The sequence below is a fragment of the Pelmatolapia mariae genome, linkage group LG2 (assembly GCF_036321145.2).
Source record: "Pelmatolapia mariae isolate MD_Pm_ZW linkage group LG2, Pm_UMD_F_2, whole genome shotgun sequence".
Taxonomy (NCBI): Eukaryota; Metazoa; Chordata; class Actinopteri; order Cichliformes; family Cichlidae; genus Pelmatolapia; species Pelmatolapia mariae.
In genome coordinates this window covers 6,822,017-6,847,522 of record NC_086228.1, presented here as the reverse complement: position 1 = coordinate 6,847,522, position 25,506 = coordinate 6,822,017, and the positions used below count along the sequence as shown (strand labels likewise).

Sequence of the window (25,506 nt, the reverse complement as noted above, 5' to 3'; positions counted from 1 at the left end):
TTAATTTCTAATTAATAATTTATTAAGTCGCTGTCCTGCACTAATTCCCACCGTAAAACGTAATTAAATGTGATGGATATAATTTGTACTTGTTGCTAATAATGCTTTCTACACAGCACTCCCTTTTTTTGTCAAACATTTTCTGCGACAGACCAATCAGCCTCTCTGTGGTCTATAGCCACACAATGATAAATACATTACAATATTTATGAAAACAGCATGGGTCTATTTTTACTTGTTCGTTGTCTTCATTAAAAGACTATTATTATTATTATTATTATTATCATTATTATTATTATTATTATTATTATTATTATCATTATTATTAATTTTACTAAAGATATTTTCACTGTGGTGAAATATACACATGAAATAAAAATAATACTAAAAAAAAAAACCAAAAACAGATCCATGGATGTTTGGTTTGTGCACCTTTCCCTCGTCTCTCTGCAGCTTTACAGCAGTGGACAGAAGTCCACCATATTGCTAATGCTCTCATGTGCTTGGTCCTGCTGTCAGGCGCTCCAGCAAAAGCAGGAAGAATCTGCTAATAACAAAATCTACTGTGTGTGAGGAGACAACTGGACATTTGGGGAATAACGAGCTTGTCTGCAGACGTCTCAGCATTTACAAGCGGAGGCACATACCCAGAACAACTGGTCAAGCTGAGCGTATTCATTTGTCTTTCTCTATCTGTGTTTCTGGTTAAGTACAGTCTTCAAATTAAATATTAGGGGTCAAGGGGGCCGTAAGTGCATTCTGAATGAGTTGCCAGCCATGCACATCCTGAGGGAAGTGACAACATGGCCTTTATGACTCTCCTTCCAGTTGGTCATTTTTCAGCTACTTAGTTTCAGTGGAGAAAGTGCCTGACAGAATCATTAACAGAGTCATCAAAACACATTAAAGGCTTTTAATGGAGCCGGATAACTTACATCCCACTTTAGGAAGCTTAGATTTTTTTCCCTTTGCACTGGCCACAATGAAATTAGATTAAAACCAATTTAAAGTTTGTGCAACTTTATGCTGCGGGACTCTACAAGGGTAAGTTAATAATAAGAACATTCAGTACATTAGCAAAGCAGCGATTTCCTGTTATTATATAAGTGCCGTTGGAAGAAATTGTTTAAAAATTGGCATAATGTTTGCATTTCCATTTAAGTCACTAACTGCCTAGTGTTCAAAATATGCATACTTTTCCATATTTAACAATGTATGTTGTGCCAGATTTTACCTTTAGGTGTAGCATAAAGCTCATTAGTGTGCCTCTTTACAGTACCTTAGGTTTAACAGTTTAAGTGACCATGGACTAAACATTAAGGCAGAAGAGCCGGCATGCATGTAAGAAAGCTGCAGGATTAAGTGTTGTTCTTGCACTGTTGTAATTATACTGCTTACCATATTAATCTGTTACTGTGTGCGTCCACTCAGCATTACTAATGACAGTGTTCTGGATAACCTGGATTCTTCTCTTAAGCTTTTTTTTTGGAAAGCTCAGCAGAGCAAAGGCAGAAAGAAGAATTGAAGCAGCAACACATGAAAAAAAGTCTTTCTTGTATTTAAATGGTGGAAAGGTGTGAATATATCTGTATGAAAATGTGCAAATTTAGGTAACTAGGTGGTTTTTTAAAAGCCATTCATCACACAGAAGCTCGATCAGTTTTTAATCTGCTTAGATGATAAGCAGGGAGGGTTGTGGGTTCGAAGCTTCTGGTGATCTGGAGATTTGGACCAGGCATGCTCTCCCTAGGTTAAGTGCTTGATCCTAAACTGACTCCAGGTGTGATGTGAACACCTGTCTGTGTCCCTGTGTTGATGGGATGGTGTTCAGAGTGTCCAGAGGCTTTGAACCAGCCACAACCAGGACTTCAGGTGGATAAGAAGTTAAGAAAATGGATGGAGAGAAACAGAAATTAAAAACAAAATGCTAAAACAAAGTCAAAACAACCTTCACCTGGAATATAAGTGATAGAAAACCTCAAAAAAGTCTCATCAACAAAAAAAGAGGCCTTTTCCCCCTTGACTTCATTGGATCCACCATATAAAAAAAGAAGAAGAAAAAGAGGAAAAAGAAATGGCTGGGTTGTCATAGCAACACTGAGTAAAAATAACACAAGCTTATTTTCCACAAGCTGAAAATAAAATGGAACAGGATCAGTTTGGACAAACAAGATCAAAATGGTTGCTAATTCACAGACACACAAGCGAAGCTGCATCACATGGACGTGCTGCACGGCCGTTCCCGTCCCTCTGGACATCGGCCGCCGTTATCTGACGGCCAGATCCCGTTACTCACGTAAAGAAACACAACTGGCAACAGCCGGGATAAAGATCTTAATAAAAAGCTACACTCACGCCCCACTAATTCCTCCATCCCAGAAGCCACCACAGCTGGTTTGTTTAAATCTTTTAATTCACAGCCAGCTAATTAACATTCAGAGAACAGTATTATAGTACAGGCAGTGCCTCTTAACAACCACCAACCTCAGGTATTTTACATGTAATTAACAACCGGGAAGGAGAAGAGGGAAAAAAAGAGGAGTGAAAATACTCATTTAACTCCCTCCGCATTCCTGCCTTGCAGTGCACAGCTATGCTCAACATATGGATCGCATACTGAAGGCATTATTATGCAGCGCTGATGCATTGCTGAGACAACAGACTCGACTTGTATTTAATCAGCTGCACCGGCTGTGTGCAGAACACTTTTTAATGCACCGTAACCAGGGTTTGGGTTCCTGGATCTGTGGTTTCAGCGAAAAAACAAACAGCATTATGCAAATCAAACTTCAGCTGCTAAGTGAGGGAGATGAGTGATGGAGAGGACAGACAGACAGACAGAGATAAACCGTGGAGTAGGGTTGGGGGTGGGGGTCTTGGCCATGATATCATATCTGTGCCATATTTTGCACTAACCCCAGTGAGTCAGCACAGCCCACCCAGCAAAGATGTGTGGTCACACCTCGGACTCGGAGGACACTTTCCTCTCAAAATAGCACATTTGTAATGTCATGCAGGCGAGGCTGCTACCACAGCGCTGACTGACCTGCACATTTTTATGGCCCCACAACATGGCTGACCTTTGAGCCTGAGCAAGCCAGTGCTGCAGACCGCACAAGAATGTGCAAATATATATATATATATATATATATACATATATATACATATATATATATATATATATATATATATATATATATATATACATGTATACTACTTCACAGCTGTGGTACAAACACATGTGAACAGGCACTGAAACAGCGAGAGGAGCAGCAAAACTACAATTCCCACAACCGTCATGGTCTTCATGTCAGCGCAGAGCAAAAAATAAATAAATAAAATAAAATAAAAATGCCACAATGGCTTCAATCAGCCACCCCCCGTTCAAAATGCAGAGTTCATTCTCCACCAGAGGCGTTTTTAGCGTTAATTAGAGGAGCGAGCAGCTGTCTGCAACCCAGTGCTGAACACCACCATGAAAGCGGGCCTGCACACAAACAGCTGATTTCAAGATCACTTCGTACAGCCAGGGGCGCCACCGGGGGTGGGGGCATTGGCCACCCCCCAAAATTTGCTGCTTTCCCCTTCCTGTCCTATGTTGGTAATAATGTAATAAGGTTGTAGAAAAGTTGGTGCCAATCCCTGGACAGGTACCAGTTCACACTCTTACACGATCTAATACTGAGAATTATTAAAGTGATGCCTGGGACTCCCAATCAATCAGTCAATCAATTAACACAGATTATTACCTTTTTTTTTTTGTATCTTTGTTGTCATATTTTTCAGGTAACCTATACTTGACAACAGCATAATAAAACTGGAAATTCTGTTTTTGGTGTGCGACCCCAAATACTTTTAGTGGCTCCCATATGGCCACCCTTATGAAAACATCCTGGAGATGGCCCTGCATACAGCTGATTCCTCCATTTTCCTTCCCTTTCGCAAACTGCATTCATTTGGAAACAGACATGACTTGGATGAAGTTGGATTTATCCCTAGAAAAGCTTCTTCAGAAATCATTCCCATCTGAATATATCTTTAGACTTCCAGTTTTGCTTTCAGAAAGTTAGTCTTTGCTCTGACTAGGACAGCCTGCAGAACATTTTTTGATCTTGAAGATGGTGAAGGTGGACAGCACATTCAAAATCAGCTTAACTATTACAAGTTTAACATCTGCATTCTTCGTTTTAATTCTGATCACTTGCACAAGTTACAACAAATCAATTTTCTTCTAACTGCCAGCTTGGCACTACAGGCAGAAGAAAAAAACAGGCATTAAACAATGTCATGGACATTGTTTAATGCCTGTTTTTCCAGTGGCTATCTCTTCTGACACTGTTTAGACAAGACTGCACGATGCACATTTGCAGTCATCTAATTTGCTTGATGCAGAGCTCTGTTTTTAACCCCCCACCCTGCACCAAAGTCATAACAAACTTGTGGTTTGTAGCCAAATCTTGGACCACAAAGGTCCCATAGATTACTTTAAAATACAGCAGACCTCCAAAAGAGTGTGGGAAATTATGCACAAGCATGCAGAAAATTTCCATTTCATTAGGTGACTCTGCCACAAAAATCTTGGGTTTTGATGCAAGTTTTTAAGGTTGTATAATTTCAGTGGGGAAGCTGAAAATACCTGACAAGGAATACACACGTGTGCTAATACTGGATGTCAAAATGGAAAAAAGTGGCACTGCGTTTAGGAAGGACACTCCAGATCTTCTGTGCTGGCACAAAGGTCTGCAGCAACTTTACTTCAGCTCACACCATGTGTGCAGATATCATTAGAGGAGATGCCGAAACTGATCACAGTAACCTTCACATCCCTCCCACCCCGCTCCTCGCCACCTTCATCACCAGTTTCATCCTCGCTTCTCTCTCCTTGTTGTTTTCCCTCTCAGCACTTTAATCTTAAAAGCAAGCTGCCCCTGATGAGGAAGATCAAAGCAGCCCTGCACCAAGCACAGGTCACCGACTCCATCCTCGTGATCATGGCGCACGGTGATATTATTGATTTCTCCAAGATCAATCTCGTCAACTGCTGTTATCCTCTACTGCACCAAAGAGAAGCCGGACGTGAAGATAGAAGGAGGAGGAGGAGGAAATTCCAGCGTGTTATGTAAGTCGCAAGGAGGATTTTTCACAACGTAGCACAAGTCCACAAGAACTTAGACTTTTTTTTTCCCTTTCTTTTTGTCTAAATTTGTCTGTCGTGTCAGAGGGACGCTTGTGCCGATTTGGCAGGGAGAGCTTTTCTGAGAAATGAGAGAGATGAATGCTCTCTCATAGCCACGGGGAGTTGCATGACGTCAGTCGCCATTCACTGTTTGCGCTCAGTTTTGTGTTTTGTCACACACACACACACACACACACACACACACACACACACACACACACACACACACATGGATGTATGAAGCAGTGTTTTTTTTCCAGATGAATGCCTGCATAGATGCCCAGTTCTTAAGTAAGATAACCCTTTGGAGCAAGGCAGAGGTGGATTACATGGCTGCTGAGCCCAGAGTCACATCCAGGGATCCAGTCAATGTGGTGGGAGGGAAGGATGGAGAAGGGAGAGAGGAAAAGTGAGAGGGAGGGAGAGAGACAAGGAGAGGCGGAAGCTGGTGAGGGGTTTCTATTTCAAATCTCCCCGGACCCCCAAGGCACTTCCGTTCTGGCAGCATCCTCCACCAAAATGAATCATTTCCATCAAAGGAGAAGCTCTGACCATTGAGTGCTTTTCCCCACCCAAAGCAAACTCACATCACTGTCGTATCTATCTGCTGAAAAAAAAGGAAAGCCCACTCTGTCCGCTTTCAAACGACCATCAGACACAGCGGCTTTAACGGGCTGCCAAATCAAAATCTGACAAGCAAAATGAACTAGACGTCAGCTCAGAAAAAAGGAAAAGAAAAAAGAAAAAGCTTCTGTTAATGATAGAAAACACACCTCCTTCCATTCCTGGTGGCAAACTTGTTTTTCACGCTCTTATATAACACATCTATTATGTTGCCCTGCAGAGAGGCTGCTTTAGAAATCATCTTTTCTCACACTCTGAGTTCTTCAATATGGCCTTAATATTTTCATTACCCCCCCCCCCCCCCCCCCACCTCCTCCTCGCCCTCCTCCCATGAGCAAAACCACTAATTTTACAATGGAGGCAGACAGTATTTGATGCCCTACAGCTGCAGTGAAGTAGCTTAAACTGCTTGGCAGTGTCATGTGTGCTGCAGTGGTCCGTCTGTCTGTCTGTCAGTCACACGGATCAATAGGTGGTGCTCTTGCATGGGCTGCTTAAATACCCCCCCCCCCCCCCCCCCCATCTGCCCTACCAAGTCGCAGAAGTTCTACATCTTTGTGCACCCCCGAACCAACACACACACACACACCCTCCTTCTTTTTTGTGTGTGTGATGGTGGGGGTGGGGGGTTCTTTTCCACCGCCGTGTGATTATACATTTATTAATAACAAATTGCTGACGTCATCTGACAAATAGAGGGGAGATCGCTTGTGTAGAGGTTGATGATGTGATTGGCCGTTGAATTAAAAAGGGCGAAATTATGCGCATTTAGAGGAAAGGTGGCGTTTTAGATCTCCTTCTTTTTTGCGTGTTTTGTGCGTGTGTGTGAGAGAGAGGCAACAAAATTACAGCACCGAGGCTTGACAACGTGAAGCAGTGACACGCACACAAACACACACACACACACACACACACACAGAAGCAGCTCTCTCCGTGCGCGCAGCCGGGGCTGTGCGTCCGAGTGCGCCAGTGAGTGTGTGTTTTGAATTCAAATGCAGCAACACACCAGAACTGCAAATGCGGAGACTGAGGAGAGGATGGCGATGATGTGTTTGGGGTAGGAGGAGGGGGGACGGAAGCCTTCACATTTTTTTTATATCCCCCCCACCTCTAAATGTAATTAACGACCTGGCTCCATCACGTATACTGCCCCCATGATAAGTATAGCTCACTTCAGAGGACATAGCGGCCGTGCCAGGTACATTTGGCAACATGAAGCGGGCGGTAATGATAATAAAGATTCACCTACCATGTTGACTTCTGAGACCATGTCTATGCTGGCTATGTCTATATTCATCCCCACAGCCACCGGGGCACCTGTGAAGGAAGGAAGGGGGTGGTGAAAAAGGAGGCATTAACACGGGACATGAATTATTCTCACCATCATGTAAATTTTAACAAATTCGTGACGCCAGCGCAGGTTCCTCTCCGAACCCCGCACCTACAGGAGGCTTGTGCATCATCAGCCCGATCAAGAAAAAAAAAACCCTACACGCTTGATACACAGATGAGCTTAAATGGTGTTAATTTCATTTATTTATTTAGCGGCGTAATCAAACATTGATGAGCGGTATCGATCACGTTAAAAGCCCCCCATCATCAAATGAAATATATGCACATCATCTCTCTTGGGCTAATTGGAAAGGCCTATTTGACTGTGAAGGGATAATTATGTAAATGAAAGCAGATTTTGCGATTCATTAAACATGTATCGCACGTCAGGAGGGCGTGAAAACATGACATTCCCGTTTTCAATTTGCTCGTTACCTCCGAAATCTGGCCTCAACCGAATGTCGTATCCTTTCATCAGCCTGTCCACTGTTTCTTTTACCAGAGGCATATTGCTCGGATCTTTGATATCCTTGACGCTGTGGAGAAAAAGGGCGGTGTAATGCAAGAAAAGAACCACATATTTAAAAAAAAAAAATTAGCGCATTAATGTCACGCGCCAGGCACGCGTTCACAGAGCTAAAATCGCATGCAAGACACACAGACGCAAAAAAAGCGTAAACGACATTACCTTTGAGCCCACACAAAAGTCACTAGTAAAGAAAAAGTCAAAATCCCAAAGTGGTTTTTCCTGATCCTCCCCATCGCAACAGTTTTTGAGGCGCCTTCGGGATGCGAGTGAGGAGAGCGCACATCCAACTTACTCCAGACAGTGCAGAGGAGCCAATGAGGGGCGCATGCGTGCAGCCAGCCCAAGATCAAAGAGTGGAGACTGATGATGGTGGATGAGCAGTTTCCATTGCAGAGAAAAATATTAAAGGGACAAGTGAATGTGCGTAATGAAGAAACAAGCGTTCGTGGCAGGAGTGAAAACACCGACAACCGCGTTCGTTTAGGCTGCTTTTATTCTTCGTGCTGATTACACGGCAGATGAGTTTGTCTATTTCCTGACAAGGTCGAAGAATGGGATAAACTGCAGGATTTAAAATGGTCAGATTAAGTTAAGAACAACTTTATTCCCTCTGTTTTCATCTTACCGGATATATTAAGTGGTGAAAAACAGAATCAATCCATCACAGGTACACGAGTCCACCTTTACACAACTATCTTTTATGCACCTTACATACAAGAATAGGAAAAGAATACCACCATCACCCATGGGTATATAACGTACTCCTCCCTGCAGCGTTTCCAGAGGACCTGCTGTACTTCTGGAAATGCAAGGGGAGCACCAAAGCAGAAATGTGGGATGGAAAACACAAGCCCACAATTCTTCTTCTTCTTCAGGTTTCAGTACATTTTTGAGGCTTCAAGGAAGGATGCAGCCTCCTCTAAATTGCCTTTGATGTTGTTGTAGTGGGAGCTGTGCTTCTGTAGAGGGCAGGCTTCTGAAAGTGTTGGTTCACTGTTGCATCACCACCAGTTAAAGCCATCATAGATTATATCATCCACATCTTTTTGATGTGTTTCTTGGTTTGTGCGTGTGTGTGGGCGTCATGCATACCATGTGTGTGTGTGTGTGTGTGTCGTCAGCTTCGGTCCGGGGGTCTCAGAAGTTGTCATGTGTGCCGCGGTGGGGTTTTAAAGTGGCCGAGGCCCGTGAAAGGGCGGCTCTTCAGCTACTGATCAGAACACAAGTGGGCAGTGGTCATAGCCTGTGAAATGAATAGATGTGCAGCGGGAGAATAAATGAGTTTCTGATTCATTTCCTCTGTCAGATGAGAGCACAGTGAATGCTGAGAGCTCGTTCGCTGAGGCAGAGGAGGGTGAGGTGAAGCCGGCTGGATGCTGAAGGTCTCTCAGGCTGCACATGCCCTTTTCCAGGTCTTCTCAGTCTAGCTCCATATCCCTGCAACACCAGAATACAGCAGAGTGGAAGGGGGGGGGGGGGGGGGGGGGATGTGAGCAGAGTGTACAGAAGCCTCTCTGTTTCCACATTCAGAGATGCTCTCTCTGCAGTATACTGCACAGCCAAAACTGTTACCGTGCTCCCTGTCCTCTCCTTAAAAAAAGAAAGAAAAGAAAAAAGTAGCAGGCGAGAGACATGGCGAAAATATAAAGGGGAAGAGATGTGATGCAGCTGCTCTCATGCTCTCCATCTTGTCTCTCTCATTATTCTGCAGAACGTTATAAACAAAACAACCATAAAAATTCTCTGACAGGAACATGAGAAGCATGATGAGCAGATTTGCACTCCCCAGTGTTACATAACAGATCTCTCCCTCTCCTTCTCTCTCCCCCACCATCTCTCCCTCGGCCTCTCTCTGTCTTTTTGTACTGTACCTCTCTTTTTCCTTCTTGGACATGGAGCTTTGCACTCTATAAGTGGCTCACTTATAGGTGAGAAAGTGAAGAAGAGAAGCTTGTTCGTGTGGTTGATGCACAAAGTAAACTCAGGTTTGTTGTCATTAACACAGCCACCCTCCCTCAGGTAAACCTTACATAAAAGAAACCAGAGCGTGATGCTTACTTTCCTCTCAAATTAGCTGAGAGTCCGGCCTGTTGTTGTATTGTAAATCTATGATGATGATGATAAAAGCCTCAACGCTGGCGTCAGTGCAGCAGCAATGCCACCTAACATCATTCTCCTTTTCCTTTTTTCTTCTTTTCCTTTTTCGCCTACAGCTCCCGGGGCTGTTTCAGCATTAGAAATTATTGATGTCTTTACTGCCTAGATAAGTGTTTGACAAAAACTGTGGGTAGTTATGGTTCCACTGAAACTATTATATGAGCAAGACAGGATTGTGGCTTTTTGAGGCACGGACTAAGTATGTGTGTACACGTTTTTTGGGGTTTTTTTGTTCACCGTAAGATGTTTTTAACTTCATCTGCAGAATGCCGGATACCCTCCAACTCTGTGTCAGCCATTTTCACTGCTTTCTGCATGACTCAGAAGGTAAGATTTAACCATTTACATTGAGATGTAAACAAGGACAAATACATTTGAAAAGTTGTGTCTTTTTCATAAGGTTATCTTGTCTGGATAATCGTTACGAATATATTCAAAACAGCAAACCCACAGTCTACTTGTGCAGCGCTGCACCACTTTTATGTCCCCCGCTGTTTAGATTGCTCCCCAGATCAGATGTCCTGTCCTGACCGCTTGGCATGTGTGAGTCTGTTAAGGTGCACTGTTGAAGTAAAATTTCATTTTTGTCCTGTGGCTAAAAGCCCTGCATTTTGAATCCTCTGTTAGCACAACGGCGCATGTTCTCCCTCAGACCTCTCAGGACATTGTGATCCAACCCTATGAAAGCCCTGGCTGCGCTCTGCGGAGTCATCTGCTTAAAAACTCCTGTCGCTTGTAATTATCCACAAAATGAAGGTCAGAACTTGAATATTGAGCTCCATAAATAGCAGGAACACTAGGAACGATGCAGGGCTGCTCAAGGAGACCATCTTGAAGGGGACTGTGGTCTAATTTAAATCAGTGTCTTTTATTTATACCTGATATTTTAAGCAGCGTGAAAAGGAAAGAACAGAAACTCTTTGTTGAACTGGAAAATGTATTTATCATGTTAGGGCAAAAGCCAGTGATGCCCATTTCCTCTCTGACGTACTGAAATAAAATTGCAGCCTTTAGCAGATGTACTCAGATGTGTCTTAGTTTTGTGCTTAGTGGTGTCTGGACCAAAATGGAGCTCTCTAGCACAGATGAATAAGCTCATGCTTGGCATCACGCATTTCGTTTCCACCTTGTTTTTTTCACGAATTATTGATGATTACTTACCTTTTAAATATCTGGACTTCTATATACTTTGCCATTGCCCTATTAGACATAATAAATAGACAAAAATAGATGTACCAGTGTAATTAAGAACAGGATGTTTACCTGGGCTTCTCCATTGTGTCCTTGACCAGATAGATATACCAGTAAATCAAGTTGAAGAGAGCAAAGGAAAGGGGGAAGAGGATGCGGGCATACGCATCAATAGGGCTGGTGCCGGCCAGCTGTGGGATTTGGGGAATGGCTGAGCCCTGCTGGAGGAAAATGGGCAGATGGGGAATATCTCCTGGCTCACTGCGGCTCACTGAGTGGTTTCTCCTCTTCAGGCCTTCCCGGGGGCTGCTGTCCGACTGATGGGGGGAGCAGCAGGAATGATTTTGTGGAAAAGCGGAAAGAGGTAAAATGAGGTAAGTGTTGATTTTGTGGTAATCACTGAAAGGGAGGAGGTGGATATATATATATATAAAAAAAAAAAAAGATAGGGCAGATTTTTAACCTCCAAATTTATAAATGGGAACACATGCTAACATGTTAGTGTCATGTATGCAAGGCTGCAAGCCATGTTTGTTTCCACAGGAGCGTTCTCACCATGGCACGCATCTCTACATTTCTATAGGAAGCAGCAGGAAGTTTTGAGGATGCATATATGATGGCTGTGAGATCACACGGGGAGGAGTGCTGGAGCTGCTCTCTGTTCTCACACTGAAGCTATTTTTAAAGTGAGCATCTAACCATGAGATCTACACGTGAGGCAGGTCCCAGGAGGACACCGGGGTGGCTTACTGTATTAGCATAAAGCAGGCAGTATATAGCTAGCCCAGAGATGAGAGTACACAACAGCCCATATTACTTTTTAATGCATGGTGTGCCCCAAGTGAGAAGAGCGAAAGAGGCAGGAGGACTACTTGGAAATGCATAGAAAAAGAGCCGTGTGTGTGACATGGTTTCTTTTTTCTGCTTCTGCAGCTGCTGACTGTCTGCTCGTCACTAACATCACTGCATCAACTAGAGACTCAGAGGCTCTGTACCTATAGATTCGCCATTATTAGTGCTGTAAATACACTGTGGAAAAGATGATGTAACTGAGCATTGTGTTTCTATAAAAAATTTTTTTAAGACAACACTTATCCAGTCAACTCATGAAACTGGCTATAAAGATGCAGCCTATAGGGTATACAGGTCTCCATGTTCATAACTGGAAACTCACTGCATCTTGGCAACATATCCCTCCTTAGCAACAAAATGAATAAGTGCCTTCCCAGATATAGCCTTTAAAACATACAGTATATAGTTTTGCTTTATTGCTTTGCTGAAAAAACGGATGATCTCTTAAAAGATCAGGTTAATCTAAACTACATATTTAGAATTGCTCTATTACACCACTGCGAGACTTACACTACCTCTCAGCATTACGGTTACTCCGTAATGTCCATGGTTTTGAAAGAAAAGCAAATTGTTCTAATATAACAATTAATAACTGATGGAATTAGAACTATAAATGCTTGATTTAATGATTTTATTGGAATATCTATAAAAGCCTGTTCATCCTGTTGACATTTTATGTTACCTGTTTTATGTTTATCCAATGTAAAGGTTGATTTATCACTAAAAAGAATTTTTCTCATTTACGATAACTCCACTGAGAACTGTCTGGACCTTGAGCCCCTGTGGATTTGATTATAGTCTCACAATCAACCTGAAAAAATACATTTGGTCTTTTTCCAAGTGAATGAAGATTATACCACACAAGAAATTGTGCCCAAAAGAAAATTCACACAAAGGAGTGTACTACTCTCTTTCCAACCACTACAATCTGGCACTTTAATGAAGCAGCCAGTTGAGGACCTGTGAGGTGTTCGTTTCTCAGACTAAAGACTCAGCTGCTCAGATCTCCACTTCTCTTTCTTTTTCAGGTTAGAAACCGCGTATCCTGTTCTGTGTAGGAAGTAGTACACACCAGAGGTTTTATGTCAGGGTCCCACTTGAATAGCCTTCATTTCTCACATCAAGAATAATGACTGTTCTACAAAAATGTGGGGTTTTTAAAACTACAGTGTAAGCACAGGGGCTGATTTCTCACACACTCACTCACTAAATGTGTTGCCTCTTGTATTAGTGTGAGTGTAATGTTTTCAACATTATAAACTTGCATTAGACGCCATTAGTGTCACGATTGCTGAAAATGCCACCCACATATGCATTAAAAATCATGATTAATAATTCCATTTATCAGCTTTTGTTATTTCTGATCAATTTAATGTGAAAGGTAGTTTTCTTTTAAAAGCAAGACATTTCTAATTGACCCCAAACATTTAAGCATTAGTGCTTGACAGTGACTTTTAAAATGCATCGAAATAGGTGGTTCAGATTCAGAAATGGCTTCTTTACATTCATCTTTCTTAACACTATCTGGTGACTGCATTACCCACAGTAAACCCCAGCCACACTGGCTCTTAACAGTAAATGTAGCTTGTAACCGTTATCCCACAGAGCTGAGGAGCTGGCTAAAGAGGATTCATTCTGTTCTCACCCCAATGAAATTTGCTCATTTTTGAGTGATTTATCAGGCCCTCTGGTGGAAAGATCAGTAGGGTTCCCCTTTAAAGAAGTTATATACAAGCTTTTCTACATTTTAATATGAAAACTGCTTACCGAAACTGTGTCATCATCATCGCTGCCGGTGGCCAGGACCTCAAGCTTCTCCTGTCTGGCTGCCTTCTTCTTCAGACGGTGGGCCTGCAAGGTGGCGAAGTAGTTCACTGCCGCAAATTCGACGAGAGCTGACGCCACGAAGGCAAAACACACAGCAATGAACCAATCCATTGCCGTGGCATAGGCTACTTTAGGTAGAGACTGGCGGGCACTGATGCTTAAGGTGGTCATGGTCAGCACTGTGGTGATGCCTGAAGGGCAGCAGAGTATTCATGAATCACACATGCAGAGGAAGATTAGATCAAACTGGGCATGAGGGAAGACAGGGCATACCAGCAACTGTGCGTGCAGGAACAGACTCTTTGTTGATCCAAAAAGAGACTTGTGACAGTACGACAACCATGATAAGAGGAATGTAGGTCTGTATGAGGTAGTAGCCCAGCTTCCTCTGGAGGTGAAAATGGACCACCTGCACAGAGTAGTGACCTGCAAGATAAACAGCACGTGAGAAGACAGCGAGTGTGAGGGACAGAGCGTGGTCGCACAGAACGGATGCCCTTGCTTGCCCTTCAAAAGGGAATAGCAGCTGAGAGAACCAGTTATTGATGCTGCCAGGACAGGAACAGGCTGCTAAGTCTAAGGGAGCAAAAGAAAGAGGAGATAGGAAGAGAGGAGAGAAGACAGTGGGACAAAAAAAGGAAGGAAGGAAAGAGGAAGAGGGGGAAGGAGCCAGTGAGGTGGGGGTTGGCGGAGAGCATGCAGTGCCACTATGTGTTTGCTGCCCTGCTCTGTCTGAACACATGCATGCAGACATTCACAGACCAAAAACGTGCTGCATCATGCACGCTCACACACACTTATTTAGATGTACTCTGTCTTACTCCGTGTTTCTTAAATGTGTATCATCGCTACATTTTGGAGCCTGCCTCATCCTTTTCTGCTCCATTCGAGGAATGTGCTGGATTCACAGCAGGGAGGCTTTCTCCTGGTAAAAAGAGAAAACTCACCCCCCACCCCGCCTGAGCAACCACTGGGGTTCTACACGTTTTTTAAGCGGTTTACTATTTATATTTTATTCTGGCACAGTTGATGTGGAGCACCCAGAATTTTGTTGTACATGTACAATGACAATAAAGGCCTATTCTATTCTATTCTATTCTATTCTATTAAGGTGCACGGTACGCATTAGGGCCTGACCACTTAAGCATCTTAGATGGTGGCTCAAGGAAGTCTTTGCTTTTATATATCGGCCTGCTGCGGGGAGTAATGGACACTAGTGCAGGGCTTGCAGACACTCATTTGACCCCTTTCTACACAAACATTAATAAACACTTGAGGATCTTTTAATTATGCCTGTATATGTGGCTACGGCCATAATAGGCTGCTTATGAAAATAGGTTTTTTTTTTTTTTGCATTACCTGTGTTTGATTTGAATATCTCACTGGACAAAGTCTGTCCCACAAGATCGTACTGCAGAAGACTCATTGACTCTTTGGGACAGTCCACGGAAGCTATTGGCCCCTTCCTCCAGGTAAATAGAATTTCACTGCTGGTGTATGCATCTAAAATAGGAAGAAAATATCACATCAACATGCTCAAGGTTTGGTCATATTTATCAATCTGTATATTCCTGGATGCTAGCGTTGGTCTGAAATACTCACAGCTTCCAAACCGTAGAGGACAGGAGTGGCCGTCCATAGGGAAATCCATCAGGCTCATTGGACACTCTGCACTGATTGTGAGCCTGAAAGCAGGAGCTGGGATCAGTCTCTGATAAATGTTTTGATTTGGTCTTGTGTTTAGCAAAGATGATCTGCTCCAACAAACAAAAAAACAAAGAACAAAAATACACGTTCACTGTGAAAAATCACCTCATGGTGTAAAGGACAGTCCCGTTCTGCATGATGCGGAAGAGCTTGTTGGGTGTGGTCATGTTATGGGAAATGGACTTCTTGGAGTTTCTGAAGAAAGTGTCTGGCGTCCAGATTTTGTCCACCATGAGGTTATTCAGCCGCAGGATTTCAATGGGGCCCTCGAATTTCAGCCTCTCATCAACCCACATCTGGCGGAAGAACATGTCCATGGTGTACTCCTGAGGCACAAACGTAATATTGTTTTGATACAAAAAACTCCCACAGCTACAATCCCAGATTCAAGAATGAAATTTCTATCTTCGTCCATTCATCAGCACGCACAAGACCGAGGCGACATTTCAATACAGAGTGAAAGGTGAGGGGAGATGATGAGGCAGTGATGGATGCCACTCATCCCGGATAATCATTAATCAATCCACTCAGCCATCCTCGCTCTCTGACATGTTGTCATATTGATTTAGAGGCCATCAATAACGGAGTTATAGGGCTGGTCAAACAGATTAAAGCTCATTAGATGGTCTCATGGCAGAGTGCCCGTAAGGCTGGTCACTGAAGCACTATTATCTCCCACAGTCAGCACATACACACTTCCTGACAGAAGTACTATCTTACCATTTCAACATCTGAAACGGGTCCAAAGCTGGTGACAAAGATGTCTGTCTTCACCTCGGTGGTGCCGCCTGCAACATTAATTAACAAATGCAAAATGTACCTAAGAGCACAAAAAGTGCTGTTGCATAATGTCTTTATCTCTAAGGTCTCAAGGAGCAAGGCATTAGGACATAAAGTTTAAATTACCTCCAGAACCGGGTCGCAGTCTGTTGTCATAACCATCTAGAAGTCTGTCCAGAATGCGAGTGATGTTGTCTGAGTATATCTTTTCATTTCCCCATACATTACCTAGACTGCAGAGAGAAAATCAAACCTTAAACTCGCACGATCACTGCTTTCTGTTCCATGTTTAACTCCACAGACAGGACTTACCTCATCCAGCAGATAAAAGCAGCTAAAATTAATGAAGGGACGGCCATCCTTGGTTTTGAATCAGGTTTCACAAGTTCATAAAATTAAAAAAAGAAAGAAAAAAAGAGCCACTTCAGAGCAGGATTTCTGCTTATGTGTCGCTAAAGTTACCAGTAGGTATGTATATGGACGCAGGAAGCAACGAGGCAGGGAGAGTAATCTAATTAACAGATTAGCAAATCCACTCCATTTTTAGAAAAACTCCGGATTCAGCTGCTTTATTTAGTTAAAATAACTAGCTAATAATAGTTAAAATAGGAGCATTAAAACAGGAAATAAATACAACACGTGACATTTCAGTAACATTAAAAAGAAAGAAAAATTCTAGCTAAAGAGTCTATGGTGTGTCTCGTGGGAGCAAGGTTTTCTAATTACTGGTTCATCCTATCGGGCAGTAGATGGCGCTGCAGCTTCCGTGATTTTCACAACCGGAAATGACACCGAGACTCAGAAGAAGAAGAAGAAATTTGGAGCTTGTGAGGGGCATAACACCACAGGGAGAGGTAAAATACACCAACTTAAAAACAGTCCTTTAAAGTTAAAAAACATATAGGTAACTGTAACAGTTAACCGCACAGCAAGCCTCCAGCGTATCTTCGACCTGCTCGGTTTCACGCTGGAAGCTGGTCAGCGGAGGTTAGCCGACCCGTGAGCCGGCTTGCAGCCGTAGCATGTCGGTACACTTCGAGGAGAGGAGCGGTGTCGTCCCCTGCAAGACGCCATGGGGCTCCTGGTACCAGACCATGGAGGAGGTCTTCATTGAAGTCAACGTGCCTCACGGGACCACTGCTAAAGAGGTCAAGTGTCACCTGGGGTCCAGAGACATCGAGCTGTTGGTCAAGGGAAAGGAAATATTCAAGGTAGGGCACCAAAGTGACTCCCAGGTCCCGAGATGAACCTGCATGCTGTGATCTTTATTTGCAGAAAGTAAGATAATGCGATTCCTGGTGTATCCTCCAACTCCACCCCACTCTCACCCTCTTTTACCCAGTGACTGAACTAACCAGTAAACACAATCCAGCCTTGTAAGACCATTCATGTAGCCCCTTTCCGTCATACTTATCACAGTTGGACCTAAAAGTCCACGTCACAGTTAATCAGCAGTGTCGCCTATTTTGATACCGTACAATGAAATCAGTCTGGCTGTTGTGTGTACGCAAAGAGTATGTAACTTCACTGTATTTTGCTGTAACGCAGCTAGACCTGTGCAGGTCTTTTAACTCTTCCAAGAACAGGTCCAGATGTGCTGATATGAATAAAACGGATATTATTCATTTTTTGTTTTATTTTATTTTTTGCCAGGGAAAGTTATTTGGAACAACTGTATCAGATGAGGCCACATGGACACTAGGTAAGTGACACACTCACAGAAATATTAAAGGAATTAATAACTATCCTTATAACTCTAATGATTGCTGTTGACTGGCTGTGTTAAGACTTGTGATATTCATCCATTCATGTCTTTATGTTACTTATGTTAAGTTACTGGGGGCTTTATGTTCACCCTGTGTATTATTTCATTGTTGAATTAGAAATGGTCAGATAGAAAGGAGACATTCTCAGAAACTACCAAATTAGACTTTAATGAGAGCCAGCTTGATGCATCGTTTGCTTTGCTGATCATCTCCTCAGAGGATAAATGTCTTATCCGGATCATTCTGATGAAGACCAACAGAGAAGCAGGAAACTGCTGGTCCTCGCTGCTGGAGGGGGAGTATTGTGCGAATGCTTGGGTCCAAGACCAGATGCAGAGAAAACTCACTCTGGAGAGGTTTCAGCGAGAGGTGAGTTTGATTCGCTGACCTCTGTAGCAACGTCGACTCTACTGTACATCCTAATGACTGTCGTATGTTGCACGCATGTAATCCTAATACATTTCTTCTACTGCACAGCTGCTACTTTTTCAGCCAGGTTAGGACCACCTTCTAAAAAGGAAACTTTTAAAGGCTTTACATACACTTACTGGTCACTTCATTAGGTACATATCTTACAACTGGGTTTGGAGCCCATTTTGCCTTCAGGGCTGCTTTAATTCTTAATGGCACAGATTCAACAAGGTGCTGGAAATATTCCGCTGAGATTTTGTTCTATGTTGACATAATAGCGTCACACAGTCGCTGCAGATTTGTCAGCATTCATGATGTGAATCTCCAGTTCTGCCACATCCCAGAGGTTCTCTAATGGATTGAGATCCGGTGACCGTGGAGGCCATTTGAGACCACTGTCATGTTCAAGACACCACTTTGAGATGATTTGAGATTTGTGACATGGTGTATTTTCTTAATGGAAACAACCCTGAGAACATGGTCATGCTGTGGTCATAATGGGATTGACATGGGCAGCAAAAATACTCAGGTTTTGGTCTGTGGGCTCATTAGTACCAGCTGGGCATAATTTAAACACCACAGTCTATCTCCAGTATCATTAGACCATCACCACCACCAGCAGTCTGAACTTTTGATACAGGGCCACGTGGATCCATCCAAATGTTGCAGCAGAGATTGAGACTATTGTCCAATTTGAGCCCGCTTGAATTGTAGCATCAGTTTCCTGTTCTTAGCTGACAGGATGGGTCTTCTGCTGTTGTAGTTCATCTGCTTTGAGTTTCAGCATGTGTTTCCAGAGAAACTCTTTTCTACATCTTGGTTGTAACAAGTAGTTATTGAAGCTCCTGCTACCTGCAGCTTGAAGCAGTCAGGGCACTCTCCTCTGACCTCCACTATCAACAATATATTTTTTCTTACAGAGCTGCCAATAACTGGATAGTTTCTCTTTTTCAAACCATTCTCCATAAACCCCACAGGTGGGTCTGTGGGGAAATTGCAGTGAGATGAGCAGTTTCTGAAATATAAATATTCCAAAAAAGCTACTTAAATTACCTTTATTCCTCGGTCTGATGCTCAGTTTGAAGCACATCATCTTGACCATGTGTGTATGGCTAACTGTATTAAGTTGCTGCCATCAGGCTGATTAGATATGCACATTAACGAGCAGTTGGACAGGTGTAATGAGTGTATGTTTTGGATTGTTGAAATATAGACAGCTGACTAATGTTTTCATTTCCAATCCATTAATAATAACTCAGTCCCCAGGTTGTGATGAATCTGTTTTTCTTATAAATGAAGCAATCCATAAATAATGAAGGGAAATAATCAAGGGAACTCTGTGATGGTCATTTCTGGGTAGGCTAAGGAGAAAACAAAAATAACCATGCCACCTTAATTCTCAGAAATGCAGCTGACATGCTCTTTGAGTTGTAGGATTAGCAGTAACACTTCAGCTTGAAGGAAAGATTGGAAAATGTCTTTCTCATTACGATAGAGATTTCTGATGTAATGTGCGACATTGCTAACTTGCAGTTATGTGGCAGTGTGTTGAGTCACTGACTTTTAACATATTACATTTTTTGCGTAATGAAACCTGTAAGGGGTTCTGAAAGTCTGGCTGTCAGAGCTCATTCCTGAGAATGTTTTAAAGGTGATGATCTGTTAAGTTAATGAAGGCATTGCTTTCAACCTCAAAGCCCTTTATCAAGCAATCCATCCATCAGTTCATCTTCTTAACTATTTATCCAAATCAGGATGAGCTGGAGTCTCTCTGCTGATATTGTGTGAGAGGCTGACAGGTCACCAGTCTATTGCAGGGCTAACAGTGAGACTACCAACCATTTGTGTGCACACCTGTGGCTAATTTACTATCACTAACTAACCTAATAAGTGTGTCTTTATTAAACACTCATTGCAGTGTTACTGCTGTGATTCTGGAAATTGTTGAGATGAGCACTCAGTGATGAGTTTGTCTTCTTACATCTGTTTCTTAAACTCAGATACATCCTCAGGAAATCTTAATTACAGATTAACAATCAGCAGTATGTCTTACTGACTCTTTTTCCTTTGTTAGAATCCTGGATTTGACTTCAGCGGTGCAGAGATCTCTGGGAATTTTGCCGGTGGCGGTCCAGACTTTTCCAGCTTACAGAAGTGACCCTTAACATGATGCTAGTACATGCTTGAGGCGTTACCTCTGCCCATCATGCACAATGTGCAGAACAACAGTGGATTCATTCGGTCTACTGTGACAAGAATTTGCCTTGAGACGAACTAAAAAGCCTGGCTGTCACATCATTGGTCTCGTCCTCAAAGGACTGATTTTGTGCAAACCAGATGTGGGGAGTGGGAAGACTCTACAAAGGAAGTTGATAACTCTCGTTATGAGAATTTTCTGACATGTTTTAATAAAAACAAAGTGCACTCAGCAATAGCTTTTCAATAAAGTTTTATTGAAAGGTACAAATACATAGGTTAATCAGATGGCGTATTCAGTCATTTTGAATTTGAGACCACATTTTGTTTTGTCACTAAAATCAAACTAAACAGGGAAACTGGCACAGAAAATGCGATATAAATTTCAACCTGAATTTCCACTGCAATGACCTTTTTTGGGGTTTTCTGGGTGCTCTCTAAAAAACTAACAACTTAACTCAGTATATTTGTGGTGCTTCACACGGTGTCCACAAATTAAGAGTTGGTGAAAACAACTCATCTGTAACCGTTGGTAACGTTGCATCTCAAACACTGATGAGCTGTAGATAACAGGATCATCACTAGCTTAATTTCCCTGGTACAAACCAGAGCTCCCTCGCCACATCAAAATAAAATGTTTTCTTTAACAAAAAAAAAAATCATCACCTTGGGTAGGAGTGTGCATTCAGGACAGCTTAGCAACCTAGGGTGGGAGTGAAGGACTTTGGGCCCGATCTTTTGGTTCCATTTTTTGCTGTTCACAAAATCCCTCTCCCTCCTCTTCCACATGGTGGACTGAGGACCTAGGTGGTTCTATACTTATTAGCTTAAAACCAGCAACCCGTTCCAGGGAAACACCAAACACCGTGGTACGGATTTAAACAAGAACATACTAGACACCTGTGCAAACGGCTCAACCAAGAAAGTAAAACTTCAACCTTTCTGAGGAAGAATTACTCCTTGTCATAGGGATAGAAAAATGTGTGTCTGATCAACATATGATTACAAACTTAAGGGATAAGAAAGCATTTCCTTAAAGACATCCATCATCACAGATGAAGGTCTCTAAGGAAAATAAAGCTGGAGCTGTAAGTGGGTGACCATACTGCATGTTACATCCAGTCAGAGGACAAAGATGTAACAGTGGTAATGCTGTAATTTTTCTTTCCATGTAAAGTCACCCACTTGGACGCCCAGGTTTTAACAAGCTGACTCAGGTATGGTGGGAAGGTGAGTGATCTTGTAGTAGCTGTGCTTCAGCTGACGTGCAGTTCTTCCCGAAATAGTCCAGCGAAGTCTCTGGACGTTTGGCCTGCAGCACTTAGTGGTGGCGTACTCAGCCAAGCATTTTCCAACTAGCTCCCGCATGCAAACCAGATCCCCGTCTTTGATCTGCAGGAAAGAAGAATGAGGCGTCACATCTTTCTCTGCTTAACACTTGGCAAGAAGCATTAAAATTCATTAAGCTACACTGCATGGATCATCACCACCTTATATTAACTGTTAGACAAAAACACTAATATGCAATAATGTTAAAAACGAGCCATTTTGGTTTGAGTTGAGCAAAGGCTCATTTTGATACAGTTTTTTCCTACTCTTTGACCTGTATGTTGATAAGGCGGACCTATTCCTAATAAGGCACACGGGTGTAGCCATGAGCACACAAGTCCCACTGACCTGTTTAAACCTTCTGCCTGCTAGGGGCAACCAATCAGAAGAACGTTGGCATAAAGGGCTTGTGTCTCTGAGGCCCAGTTTAAAATAAGGATTAGTTTGAACTGCTCGTATATATTCTTTAAAGCAAAAGGCTCAGAGCTGGACTTACATTTAGCTGCTGCTGCAGATTGCTCAAGGCCTCAGATATTTTGTCAAGGTGCTCTGGGTCATGTTCATCATGGGCCTCAAAACACAGGAGAGCCAGGGCAAGCAGAGATGGCTGCACAGAAACACAAACAGTCTCTTGTTAAAAAAAAAGAAAAGAAAAGTAGAAACTATGACAACATTTAAAAGTAAATCGACGCAGATTACATTATACCTGAAATACAACAACAAACGAGAAGTGTACAAGACAAAAGCAGTCTGATTTTCAATGAAAAGCGCAGAAAAGCATTGAAATAAGTCATTATTTTCAATGTGGAGAGAGTAGTTGTTTTGGCTTACCTTTATTTTGGAGAAGACAAATGAGCAGTGACAGGCTTTCAGCTGCGCCTCCAGTCTCTCAAGGCTCAGGAGCTTCATGCTAAAGGGAAAAAATGCTTTTAGTGTCAAAGCAAACTGAATGTGAAGTACAGCTTACATAAATAGTGATAAAAAAGCCAACCAAAAGGATTTCTATTTTTTAAAAGGTAACGTTTGAAAAGGGGGACTTGCATATTTGTTTTCTAACACCCTGTCACATGTCTAAAAGTCTACACGATTTCAAACAGGACTGTGCCTGTTGGCTAAAAAATATATTTTTGGTTAGTGTTAGCTTTCAAACCAAATATGAGAAGACACATTTTAGTAGAGTAAATATAATCTCGTTGAGTCATAGCTCAGCCCTGCAGGTTGGTGTGACCGTCTGTCCTTACCTCTCAGCGTCGAGCTGCTCCAGGACGTGGCTGTGAAAGACGCGGAGAAAGCGCAGGGCCGTGGGGGCCTTCACCTTCCAGTAGAGCTTCTCCATGATGATCTTCTCCATCCTCATCATGTCAGACACTGTAAAGCGATTCTGACTGATGCGAATCAGGTCATTGGCCAGAGGCACGTTCTTCTCTTCTTCTGTGGACTTCACAGCGATGTAAAAGCAGCACAGGCCGACACAAGAAAGGTGCTTTGGCTGAATCTGTAGGAGATGGGGAAATGGATATTGGAGCACGGAACAACTGCTAAGATTTTAAGAAAGTAAGCAAAATGTACTGCATTTACAAACCTTCATGACAGACAGAAATCGGTCCAGCAAACTGACAGCCAACGAGAAGCTCTCTGAACTGAAACCAAAGAACCTGGTCAGCGAAAGCAGGTCCTTCACCTCCAGCTCCCTGAGTCGAGAAGTCATCCTGAGGCCATTGTCCTGGGCGCTTTCAATGAACCTCAAGCCACTCAGCTTTGGTTGGTATCGGCCCTCCAGATCAATCAGGGCCTTCAGCTGGGCTGCAAAGGGCTGTGCCACAGGGCCTGTTACTGTGTCAATCATCTGCACAGACATGAAAATAAAACTTAGTGATACAGTAAAAAAAAACCAAAAAAAAAAAAAAAACACGAACAAACAAACAAAAGATACACTGGGATTAACTGTGTGACCATAAAATGTGTATAAAGTATTAACATAATTCTGATAAACATCTTAGTCTCTTTAATAAGGCAAGGCTCTGTCTGCGACGTAATTAAAATATTAGACTGGTGTATTTAAAGGACATCTAGTCCGAAACAAAAATGGTTAAACAAATACAGTGAGCGCAGTTTACTAACAAGATCCTGCAACAAGCCTTCCGCTAACACATGCCCGTCACTGAACTGGACTAAACTGGACTGGACAGGAGCAATGACTGTATATAAACAGGAGGCGAAATGAGACGAATACAGAACAGGGATATGCTTAAAAAAAGTTTCTCCGTTTTTAGTTAAAGCGACATTTCTGCTACTAAAAGTGTGTAAAACACGAGTTCCACAGCTCTAGTGCTAGTTTGTGAGTCCACAATACATGTAGCCGTATCACAGCAGCAGGCCTTGTGTATGTCAGGGCAAGGACCGGCGTCATGTCGAGACATGTCCCTGCCATACACACCAATGGAGAGCTAACGCAAAGCATGGCACAGCAAACCAAAGTGACAGTACACAGTTTAAACAGTAAAGATAAGAGTGAAACAACAACATAAGTCTGTAAGTACTATGTAAGGTAAACTTCATACTTTATTAGAGAAACCAGAAAATGACAAACTACTCTTTGTTGACGACGTAAACTGTTTAGCAATTAAAGCTAACGCTAGCTAAAAATCCATCTCTAAAACTAGTAGCATTTTTTTTGGCTGATAGCAACACGTCATTTACTGTTTAGAGCCACGAACACCACTAGATAAAAAATATATATATATCATATAAGGAAAATGGGTTTACTTACCTTAAACAGTTACGTTGCTTTTTATATTAAAAAAAAAGAGCAGGTGAAAAAAATCCACGCGCTTTAAATAAGCGAGTGAATGGAGAAATAAAACACACAAAAGTGTAAGTATGAACTTTCACTAAAGAAAGTTTTAAGCATAGGTTAGTTTCTGCCTATGCACACCCCCTACCCTTGGCGTAAGGCGACGGGGAAAAGGACAGTTAAGGCGTTAAAACAGGCATAAAACCAAGCCCATGACCAACCATGTCGATTTTCTATTGGTCCTCAACAAGTGACGTTAACAGCTCTACATTTTAATTGGATATTTAACTAGCAAGTCACATACAAGGTCCACCCCATTCATGCATTAGGGCCAATCGCACGTCAGAAGGTGGGATACGACCCAAAATAGCGTCGTAATAAAGTTGGCTCCTTTGGTATATAAATTATATTGGATTAAATTTTTTTAAATTCATTAATAAATAAATACAGATATACAAATGATATCAACATTTACACAGTAATGTCTTTAGTGGGTAGTAAAATAGATTACATTTTTAAAAGGGTGTCGAAATCATAGAAAACTATTTAAAAAAAAGACACACACGCACACAACTTTTATAGAAAACTTTCCTCTAAAATTCATGTTTTTAAGTGTTTCCATGGTCCAGATGTTAGTTTAAGGAACACACACACACAAAACAACCATACTATGTTGAGGGCCACTGGCAAGTTTCTGGAACAATCTGGAAGGAACCTGCATTTTCCATCACTTCTTTGGTCTTTTCTGTCTAAAAATCAAAGTAAATATAGAGAGTACACAGTTCATTTTTCAATAAAGTAACTCTTTATTACATTAGGATTTAAAAATCTGCCA

At 42.3% G+C, this 25,506-nt stretch overlaps 4 protein-coding genes across 5 annotated transcripts in view; 1 reads left to right on the top strand and 3 right to left on the bottom strand.

Annotated features, from left to right (window-relative positions):
* Window positions 1–8,030, bottom strand: part of gabrb2a (gamma-aminobutyric acid type A receptor subunit beta2a) — a 32,790-nt gene extending 24,760 nt beyond the window's left edge. Inside the window, exons 1-3 of the mRNA XM_063492023.1 lie at window positions 7,821–8,030; window positions 7,568–7,668; window positions 7,050–7,117 (exon numbers count right to left, since the gene is read on the bottom strand). Coding sequence (XP_063348093.1) covers window positions 7,050–7,117; window positions 7,568–7,668; window positions 7,821–7,894 — 243 coding nt within the window. The 5' untranslated portion in view covers window positions 7,895–8,030. The remainder of the gene's footprint in view (window positions 1–7,049; window positions 7,118–7,567; window positions 7,669–7,820) is intronic.
* A 106-nt stretch (window positions 8,031–8,136) lies between these two features.
* On the bottom strand, window positions 8,137–16,758 carry gabra6a (gamma-aminobutyric acid type A receptor subunit alpha6a). 2 transcript variants are annotated; one of them, XM_063492004.1, is made up of 10 exons: window positions 16,488–16,737; window positions 16,302–16,408; window positions 16,116–16,183; window positions 15,501–15,721; window positions 15,291–15,373; window positions 15,048–15,191; window positions 13,962–14,114; window positions 13,629–13,879; window positions 11,082–11,326; window positions 8,966–9,098 (listed from the first exon to the last, which is right to left on the bottom strand). In XM_063492004.1, exons 1-10 carry the CDS (start codon window positions 16,532–16,534, stop codon window positions 9,080–9,082), a joined length of 1,338 nt encoding a protein of 445 aa, XP_063348074.1. In that variant the 5' UTR covers window positions 16,535–16,737; the 3' UTR covers window positions 8,966–9,079. The 2 variants fall into 2 exon arrangements, with proteins under 2 accessions (XP_063348081.1, XP_063348074.1); XM_063492011.1 differs by lacking the exon at window positions 11,082–11,326 and having other exon boundaries at window positions 8,137–9,098; window positions 16,488–16,758.
* Window positions 16,759–16,966: 208 nt separating this feature from the next.
* On the top strand, window positions 16,967–21,207 carry nudcd2 (NudC domain containing 2). Its single transcript, XM_063492053.1, has 4 exons — window positions 16,967–17,386; window positions 17,829–17,877; window positions 18,159–18,310; window positions 20,427–21,207. The coding sequence occupies exons 1-4, from the start codon at window positions 17,198–17,200 to the stop codon at window positions 20,508–20,510; spliced, it is 474 nt and encodes a 157-aa protein (XP_063348123.1). The 5' UTR covers window positions 16,967–17,197; the 3' UTR covers window positions 20,511–21,207.
* ccng1 (cyclin G1) lies at window positions 20,785–24,851 on the bottom strand. Its single transcript, XM_063492037.1, has 6 exons — window positions 24,648–24,851; window positions 23,460–23,723; window positions 23,119–23,372; window positions 22,709–22,787; window positions 22,374–22,484; window positions 20,785–21,940 (listed from the first exon to the last, which is right to left on the bottom strand). Exons 2-6 carry the CDS (start codon window positions 23,721–23,723, stop codon window positions 21,749–21,751), a joined length of 900 nt encoding a protein of 299 aa, XP_063348107.1. The 5' UTR covers window positions 24,648–24,851; the 3' UTR covers window positions 20,785–21,748.
* Between the last annotated feature and the right edge of the window lie 655 nt (window positions 24,852–25,506).

Coding starts and splice junctions, on each gene's coding strand:
- nudcd2 (XM_063492053.1), top strand. CDS start 17,198: ATGTCGGTACACTTCGAGGAGAGGAGCGGTGTCGTCCCCTGCAAGACG. Junction 17,387..17,828: donor AGGGAAAGGAAATATTCAAG/GTAGGGCACCAA, acceptor ATTTTTTGCCAG/GGAAAGTTATTTGGAACAAC. Junction 17,878..18,158: donor TGAGGCCACATGGACACTAG/GTAAGTGACACA, acceptor TCATCTCCTCAG/AGGATAAATGTCTTATCCGG.
- ccng1 (XM_063492037.1), bottom strand. CDS start 23,723: ATGATTGACACAGTAACAGGCCCTGTGGCACAGCCCTTTGCAGCCCAG. Junction 22,485..22,708: donor TTGTCTTCTCCAAAATAAAG/GTAAGCCAAAAC, acceptor GTTTCTGTGCAG/CCATCTCTGCTTGCCCTGGC. Junction 21,941..22,373: donor ATCTGCAGCAGCAGCTAAAT/GTAAGTCCAGCT, acceptor TCTTTCCTGCAG/ATCAAAGACGGGGATCTGGT.
- gabra6a (XM_063492004.1), bottom strand. CDS start 16,534: ATGGCCGTCCCTTCATTAATTTTAGCTGCTTTTATCTGCTGGATGAG. Junction 16,409..16,487: donor GCTTTTATCTGCTGGATGAG/GTAAGTCCTGTC, acceptor TTCTCTCTGCAG/TCTAGGTAATGTATGGGGAA. Junction 11,327..13,628: donor ATGATGATGACACAGTTTCG/GTAAGCAGTTTT, acceptor TCCCCCCATCAG/TCGGACAGCAGCCCCCGGGA.